Source organism: Dipodomys ordii, unplaced genomic scaffold, assembly GCF_000151885.1.
Source record: "Dipodomys ordii isolate 6190 unplaced genomic scaffold, Dord_2.0 Scaffold140, whole genome shotgun sequence".
In the NCBI taxonomy this organism is placed as follows: domain Eukaryota; kingdom Metazoa; phylum Chordata; class Mammalia; order Rodentia; family Heteromyidae; genus Dipodomys; species Dipodomys ordii.
In genome coordinates, this window is record NW_012267356.1 from 1,154,308 (window position 1) to 1,163,755 (window position 9,448).

Sequence of the window (9,448 nt, forward strand, 5' to 3'; positions counted from 1 at the left end):
AACAATAGAGTATAAGTCACTTGACAATTTCATATAGTATCATTCTTCCAAGAGCCCTCCTCCTTAGAGAGGCTGTTCTATATTTTTAAACTTTTCCCCCTATAGAACTGGTTTCCTATATATGTGAGCTTCAGTTAAAGACATTAAACTTGGTCAGGCATCTGTAGTTCATGTCTGTAATCCTAGATTTTAAATAGGCTGAGATTTGAGGGTTGAGATTCTAAGCCAGCCTGGACAGACAAATACTCCAGACTCATGTCTATTTACCAGAAAAAAGCCAGAAATAGAAGTGTGGCTCAGGTATAGAATACCAGCCATGAGCGAAAAAGCCAACTGAGAGTAGGAGGCCCTGAGTTCAAGTACCATTACTGGTAAACACACACACACACACACACACACAGAGAGAGAGAGAGCAACATAAAAGTATTATGCTGGGCACCAGTGGCTCACACTTATAATCCTAGTTATTCAGGAGGTTGAGATCTAAGAGTCTCGGTTCAAAGCCAGCAGGGACAGAAAAGTTTGTGAGACTATGATCTACAATAAACTACCAAAAGCCGTGGCTTTTTAGAGCTGTGGCTCAGTGGTAGAGCACTAGCTATGAGTAAAAGAAGCTCAGTGACAGTGCCAGGTCCTGAGTTCAAGCCTCAAGACTAGCACACACACACACACACACACACACACACACACACACACACACACACACACACGGTGTTAAAGTGTGGTTCATACCATCCATCACCTCTCCTAACCTGGTTATTGCTGTTCCTCCTTTGATTCATCCAGGGATGTGGACAATGAGAGTGGGGAGTGGGGTTCTGGCCTCTAAGCTGCATGAGTCACAGACCTCTTTCTTGCTTTTTTTTTTTTTTTTGGTCAGGTGTGGGGCTTGAACTGTGGGCCTGGAGCGCTGTCCCTCAGCTATTCAGCTCAAGGCTAGCACTCTACCACTTGAGCCACAATGCTACTTTTGTTTTTTTGGTGTTTTTTACTGGATATAAGAATCCACAGACTTCCCTACCCAGACTGGCTTTGAACCACGATCCTCAGATCTCTGTCTCTTGAGTAGCTGTGAGTCACCGACACCTGATTCTCTTCCTTGCTTTCTACACACAATTGTTCTTGCTTTCCTTGTTGTCAAGGTAGTTTTGACATGTTACCATTCCACATGAGTGAGAACACCTGGTTCCAGTGGATATCTCGGTGCACACACACACACTAGAAGCAATAAGCCTTCTCAAAACCATGTTCACCTGTCTCCCCTTGCTTTATCCCTAGGTAAGTGTGAGATCGGCTGGGCCTACTACTGCACAGGAGCAGGTGCGGCAGCTGCCATGCTTCTGTGCACATGGCTGGCTTGCTTCTCGGGCAAGAAGCAGAAGCACTACCCATACTGAGAATGGAGCCACTGGGAGACAGCAGAGGAGAAGATGGGCCACAGGGGCTTGAAAGGGCCAAAGCATCCGGCAAATTTGCAAAAAGGTGGACTAGTGCTTCTAAACTAGTGCACTGCTAAGGAAAAGAAACCAAGAACATATTATGGAAAGAAAGGATGGTGTGCAACTTGTGAAAACAATGGAGGATGGAATGATGGAGAAAACATGGACCAAAGGCTTACACTCTTGCAGGGTACCTGTTGTCCCTAATCCACAGAGTATTGTGGCATGTCACACACAAGGCAAATCTATATAATAGGCAGACAAAAGTCGAGGTTTGTTTTGTGTTTTGAAAAAAGAGAGATACTCTGGAAAATCCAAAGGGCTAGTAGAAACAGTACTATCCTGGGAAGCAGGGTACTCCACAGATGATCCCTGAAAGTGAGGATGCTTCTGGAAGCACATGAGCACATACGCACACATACCCACACAGCCATGCACACACACGTAGCCCATCATACACGCAGCACGGGAGACATAGCAGTGCATTGCTCCTCTGTCTTTTTTTTTAAATACACATTGAAAATACAGTATTATCACTTTACAAAGCAGCCATTGAACTTAGTAAATGGACCAATATGCCACTCATGTCAGTATTTTGTACCTCCTGCATAAACTGTTCAAACCCTCAATCCATCTTCAGCGTTTATGCAGACTTTTAGAGTTAAGCCTTCCTATTTCAATTTATTCCAAGGTATGCAATATTTCTCTGAGTAGCTTCTGCTTTGATATTCTCCTGAAGAAAAAGGGGGTAACTTTCTATCCACTGTAGGAAAGAATCCAGTTGAAAATAGGAAGTAAAGAGAGACATTTTTCAGTCATTAGCTCGTGTTCTCTTTTGTCCATTATTGTACTGTGCTGTAACCACATTTAGTTCAATATTCATTTTGTAAAAAAATATTAAAGTGCTATTTTGTTTGTATTTGAAAAGCTCTGTGAATAAATTCTCTCTTTGATCAATAGTTCGATGAGTGATGGCATGTTAATTCAGTTATTGGGTTTACTTCTTTAATTTCTTAAAAATAGCCTTTTCATGGCAACAGAGTCCTCTTAATCTTCCTTTTGTCTTTGGAAGCTTCTCATTAATTTACTTGCTAACTATCCACCAGGCATTGTTCTGGACCTATAATACACTAAAAGTAAGAAATAGCTTCTGCTTTTCACTGAAAATTCTTTCTAATTTTATTACTTCTAAGTAGTTGTATAAAGGAGTTACCATTCAACAAGTCAGTTTGTGAATGCTGGGCATCTTGATTGCTAAATTCTTTGCAATCAAAATTCTAACATTCCTAGAAGAGTTTGAATCTCTTTTGTATTAAGTTTGAGAATAGAGGCAGTGAGAGATAGAACACATTCAGGAGGGGTCTGGGGTGACAGTCTCCAGAATGATGACAGGATTGTCACAAGTTGCTGAAGATAAGTTGCCTTTCCATCTTCTCACAGTGTGTGTGAGTGGAGGGTGTCCTCTGTGCATGTGTGTCAGGGGCAATTTCACACCACTTTCACTTAGAGACTTGGCTACTTGAGAATGATTATCTTCCACTCCTGATCCCAGCAGAAAGTTTTGATGAAAAAAGAAAGGTTTATACTCCTTAATGACCCCCTCACAGAATGTTGTCAGTTGTTCCTGGAGAAAAAAAAAATGGATACCAGAAAATAGATGTACTCTGTAGTAAGCAAGTCTAAATTATTGTAGCAAATCCATTTACAAAAATCAGTTTTATTTGGGCACTGGTGGCTCACACCTGTATTCCTAGCTACTCAGGAGGCTGAGATCTGAGGGTTAAGATTTGATGGCAGTCTGAGAAGAAAAGTCTGAAAGACTCTTATCTTAATCAACCACCAAAAAGACAGAAATGGAGCTGTGGCTCAAGTGGTAGATACTAGCCTTGATCATAAAAGCTAAGGGGCACAGAAATGGGGAGATACTGGGTGAGCAAAAGTAGCAATTGTACACACTGAACACTATGCTGAAAATGAATTATAGAACTGTGGATGGGGATGGGAGGGAAAAACTGGGAGAGAGCAAGGCCCAAAAAGAAATGTACTCTTTACTTGATTTATGTAATGGTAACCTCTTTGTATATCACCTTTATAAAAACAATAAAAAAGTAAAATAAAAACAAACAGAGACAGTAAACACCAGGCCCCAAGTTCAAGTCCCAGTTCTGCTGTACATATATATAATATTCAGTTTCAATTCGTTTCTAAATTACACTTCCTATTTGGAAATTGAACATTCTGGCAATTTATTTCCTGCAACTGTATTTTATGTGTTCTCTCTACACATTTCTTTATTGAACTTGAATATTTGAAGTATCACACTTGCTTCGGATATTTTGCTTCTTTCTAGGTCAAGAACCTATGCTACTTTGGAAGAACAATATAAAACTTTAGCCCAGAAAACTCTAGATTTCCAGAGACTTTGTGACTGTGGAGAAAGCCATTCGACTCTGAAATGCTGAATTCATCGTGTGTTCAATGTCATCTGATTATGTCTCATTGTCTGCAGAGTAAGTGCTGCTTCACTTCACTCTGGCTTCCTGTGGAGAATGGAAGATTGCACTTTGCTTCCTCAATTAGCCCATCATTTTCATGAATTGCTGATGTTTTTCTTTTTTTTTTAACTGTACCTTCCTGTCAGAATAGCATAGTAGCTCCCATTATCAAGCTAGATTCTGTATGGAATTCATTAAATTCCTTAGACAGACATAGTGATCACATTGTCATTTCTATGTGGTCCGCATGATTTTTAGACTTTCATGGAATTCACTCATTCACTCAAATAAAAGTTGACCTCTCTTACTTAATAAAGTCAGATGAAAAACCCTTACCAGGCAAGGCTTAACTAGTCATTATACCAGGATTTAATGAGGAATATCTAATTTGTGTGTGTGTGTGTGTGTGTCTGTGTCTGTGTCTGTGTGTGTGTCTGTGTTTGTGTATGCCAGCCCTGAGGCTTGAACTCAGGGCTTAGGTACTGCCTCTTAATTTTATTGCTTAAGGCTAGCACTCTACTGCTTGAGCCATACTTCCATTTACAGATATTCTGGTAGTTAATTAGAGATACAAGTTTCATGGGACCAGCCTGAGATGGACCATGATCCTTGGATTTCAACCTCCTAAATAGCTAGGATGACATAGGCATCAGCCACCAATTCCCAAAGAGGAGCATCCCATTTATTAATAAAAATATATACTGCTTTTCAGATACAAAGCAGGATTCATGAAATAATGACAAAGTTTGTTAAAATTATGGACAGATGCTGCTGAGTTTGTGAAGGAGTTAAAGGCTGATAAACTATCACTAAGCTGAAATTTTCTAAACAAAAATATATATTTAATGTATGTAATCTACCGAACATTTTAGTTTAGCAATATGGTATAAGCATTTGCTTATCCTGGGTGGGGGGGGGGGGCGGGGGTTGTACAACTGACTAGGCACTGACAAGGCTCAACAACACAACAGTGGTGACCGTCTGTTGGAGTGTCAGGATCTGCTACTAAGGTAGTAAGGAACTTCCTGGGGTGGGGAAATGTTGTTTGGGGGTGGTGACTACACTGGAGACTACAACTTGCCAACATCCACAGATGTTTGAAGTGAAAGTTTGAATCCCATTGGACATCCAATCAAACAGGAAGGCAGGAGGGCCAATGGGACTGTGAACCATCCTCACTGGGGCAGGGAGGATACATTTGTGGCACAGTGGGAGATGAGGCTGAAAAAGAGCAGAAAGTACTTTGGGTATTGTGCTAAAACTCACAATGGCCTGCAAGACAGTGGAAGGCTTTGAAGGAGGGGAGATGCGGCATGAACAACTTGAATCGTTTAGAAAGATTTCTGGACCAAGTTTGGTGAGTCACTGAGTGGCTGGGACAGGGAGAGGAATTATAAACATCGTTGTGATAAACAATGATAAACAAATCTTTTTGATGATTCTGGGGTCTGAATGGTTAGGAAAGGGAGGTTAATAAATAAAGTGATGTCCCTGGGTACAAAATGATAAGGCCAAACTAGGCAAAAATGAGGGAGGTAGGGAGGATGGGACACATCAGAGGATGCAAACTCAATGGATCTTTAGAACACAGGGAGTGAGATGGATTGACATGTGGGCCTCTTCTCTGAAGTGGGCAGCTAGATCAGATGCATAGGAATGTCATGAACAGAGACAGGATAGGGGAGAATGAACATGCCATTCCACACTGCTTACCTATGTCAAAACCTTGTGTAGTACTCCACAAATAGGTCCAATTTATTTTTTTTATGTGTGTGCCTGTACTGGGGCTTGAACTCAAGGCCTCTCCTCTCTTTCTTGCTCAGCTTTTTCATTCAAGGCTGACACTCTACCATTTCAGCCATTCTTCCACTTCCAGCTTTTTGATGGTTAATTGGAGGTAATATTTTCTAGGATTTATTTACTTGGACTGGCTTCAAGTGTCGATCCTCAGAACTCAGCCTCCTGAGGAAGTAGGATTACAGGTTTGAGTCACCTATGCTTATCAGTATGTTTAACTTTTATTGGTCAGTTAAAAAGAAATGAAATAGACCATCTAGAATTCTATGCCCATGAAAATCTTCCATGTATTTCAGCTGGGTGCCAGCGGCTCATGCCTGTAATTCTAGCTACTCAGGAGATTGAGATCTGAGAATCGTAGTTCAAAACCAGCCCAGGCAGGAAAATCTGTATGCCACTTATCTACAATTAACAACCAGAAACTGGAAGTGGCTCAAGTGATAGAGTGCTAGTCTTGAGCTGAAGATGTCAGGGACAGTGCCCAGGCCTAGACTTCAAGCCCCATGGCCAACAAAAACAAAACAAAACAAAAAAACAATATTTCACATAAAAATGGAAACCTTTTTTACAGAAATATCAGAGTAGAAAGAGGCAGAAAGCAGGTGAGAAGAAAGAAGAGATGCGAAGAGAGAAGAGAAAGGAAGGGGAAAAAGAGAGGCGAGAGGGAGGGGAAGAAAGAGATGGCAATGAAGGGCTTTGCATGATTTCTGTAAGATACATGGGTGTAGATGGCTAGTGAGCTCTACTTCTGGCTCTTTTTTAGTAGTTTATTGGAGATAAGAGTTTCATAGGCTTTCCGGCCTAGCTTAACTTTGAACCAAGAACCTCAGATTTAGGATTACAGGCATGAGCCACCAGCACCTGGTTGATCTTATTTCTTTAATAAAATTTTCTAAGGATGACAAAATAACAGTCTACAGAAAGTTGTTTGGTTCTTAGGCATATACCTAGACATTCGTACTCTTTTCTCTTGCTCATCAAAATTTGAGGTTCAGAATAATAAAAGCTCAAAAAAATAATGATAACAAAGCAAACGTGTAAGTGTAAATATTAATGATACCAAGAAGAATGAAAGACTTGCAGATTTTACAGATGATCTTAAAAAAGACCTGTCATTAATACAGGAGTACAACACTTGATCATAAATGCTAGGCATGAAATTATTTGGAGAATTTCTGACCCCTGCTTTCATTTCTCCCTTGGATCACCTTTTCCACAGAACTGCTATATTATCTGTTTTCTCTATGACACATGATGTCATGTCCACTGTGATCCTAGATGACTTCTTCCAGATCTCAGCTCTATACTCCTAACTCTTTTATCAGTTTATTTTCTAGGGCATTTTGCTCTCCAATGGCCTGGAAACAAGTAGCTGTGAATTTGCTGTCTGAAATTCTCAGCTGAGCTTTGTGAGGAGCTACCTGTGTTCCCTTGGCACCAATTTGCACCATATCTTCCCTCTGTTACAGGCAAGAGAGTTTTAAACAAGAGAATTTTAAACTCTTCGGGCCAGAAAATCATTTTAGTTTTCCCATGTGAAAAAGGACAAAAGAAAAAGCCATTTCACTGGTGGCTCACACCTGTAATAGTAGCTACTAAGGAGATTGAGATCTGAAGGATCAGAGTTCCAACCCGACCAGAGCAAGAAAGTCCATGAAATTCTCTCTCTCTCTCTCTCTCTCTCTACACACACACACACACACACACACACACACACACACACACACACATACACACATATTGTAAAGATACTGTACAAAAGGGTTACAGTTACATGAATAAGGTAATAAGTACATTTCCTATCGAGCATTGTTACCCTCTCCTTTGTTTTTTTCCCTACCTCCTTATCTCCAATTAACCACCCAAAAGCCAGAAGTGGAGCTGTGACTCAAGTGGTATAGCATGGGTCTTGAGCAAAAAAGGACAAAACCAAAAACTTAATGACACCTTAAATAAAATATAGTATACCTTCAAATGGAACACTACTGAGTCATTTAAAGGGCAGACCTCCTCTATTTAGAGGCAAGAGCACTGAGGTCTATTAAGACAAAAAATTAAGATGCAGAAGAATTTATAAAGTACATCCAAATTTCTGTGAACATTTTAATGAAGATATGTGCATTTGCTTCATGTCTATAAAATATTTCTGGAAAGATAAATAAGAAATAAATGATAATAGAAACAGATAAATAAGAAATAGATGATTCTAAGAAATAGATGACAATGAGTAAGGAAGAAAGATTGGAGGGAGATTTAGTTGGAATGTTTTTTGTAATGCTGAACTTGTGACAATGTGTGTTTTAGGAAGAAAATTTTAGAATATTTAGCTCACTGATCATTGTTAGGTCCGCTTGGGGAAAATGTCCCTTTCCCTTGTTCTCCCTCCACGCACATGTGGCCCCTTCCTAGAAGTCTCCACCTAGCACCTGTGTAACCCAGGTAATGGCACACAGTTGGAGGTCCCCTAGGCTCTGAGGTTATTGCTGCAGCAACATCTCCCTGCCCTCTCCTTACATAGTCAATCTTAATGATTAGTTCCACCCCTTGCTCCCTTTCCACCTTTCACTTCCCTTCCCTTTCCTTTTCCCCTCTGCCCCCTTTCCCTTTCCCTTCCCCCTGCAACCCTTGCAGCCTCTACACACCTCTACTATCCTGTGTGGAGCAGGCTGGTTCAATTCTTACAATAAACTCTCCTCTGCCTGAGAGGTGCATTGGCCAGGAAGGGATAGTGTCAGGAGTTTCTGGATGCCCTCTTCCATCTCTTTCAGTCTGCCTCCTGTTTCCCCTTCACTGACCTGAACTGCCAGGGAGCCCCAAGACCTCTGGCCTTTGTCATTGTTATTGTTAGCCAAGTATTCATGACACAGATTCCAGACTCAGGTTTATCTACATCTGGTGAATGACTAATGTTTTATGAGTCCCTCTCTTCTGTCTCTCATTCTGTCTCACCACACCCGAGGGACCCTCCCTATGCCTTTTGGCCTACTTTCTATCTCAGCAGGGACTTCTATGTTCTCACCAGACACCATCTTAAAGGGCTCCATAAAGCCCAAACACCTTATTTTTATTGCCACAGTTTCCACCAACACAATGGTAAATGGCCAGAAGGTCTATACATTCAGGCTCTCCTTGCTTTTCCTTCTCTCTGTCTCCTGTCTCTCCTGTCTCAAAAGCCTCCCAGCCATATCCCCTAGAGAGGTAACTTTCTTTGTCTTATAGGAGTTCGATCTCCTCTCTCCCTCTCTCTCCCACCCCTTCTCTGCCTCTCTGCTTGTGAACTTGAGAGTGAGATGCAGACAGGGTCCCTGTACCCCCTCTAGGTTCCCTCTTACAGGTTAGCCTCTAGCAAATGTTCAAAGGCCAGTTTTCATGTTAATGTATCTCTTTACCAAAATTGCTTGAGAGATTTTCTGGTAACTGACTTCCTGAGCCAAAGAAATAAAAGGGGAGGGGGCAGTTTTAAACTCAAGCTGTAAAGAAGTTCATCAGATTTGGGTGTGAGCAAATGTGTCAAATGTCTGTTTCTCAAGTTTGGATACCGGGCTGACAATGGTTTCAATCGTAAGTAGTATCCTAAAGTGTTATATTCAGTTAATCAGTTGCTATTTCAAACTCTCATCATGTCTACCATTGAGTTTTGTCATTGCAGGTATTTCCTTCTGCAGCAGTTAGTTAGACCTGCAGAGGGATAAATAACTCTTGCAAGTATTTAGTGAT

General features: G+C 41.0%; 1 protein-coding gene across 1 annotated transcript in view; it reads left to right on the plus strand.

Moving 5' to 3' along the window:
* Window positions 1-2,392, plus strand: part of Lhfp (lipoma HMGIC fusion partner) — a 225,535-nt gene extending 223,143 nt beyond the window's left edge. Inside the window, exon 4 of the mRNA XM_013031443.1 lies at window positions 1,279-2,392. Coding sequence (XP_012886897.1) covers window positions 1,279-1,397 — 119 coding nt within the window. The 3' untranslated portion in view covers window positions 1,398-2,392. The remainder of the gene's footprint in view (window positions 1-1,278) is intronic.
* The last annotated feature ends 7,056 nt before the right edge of the window (window positions 2,393-9,448 follow it).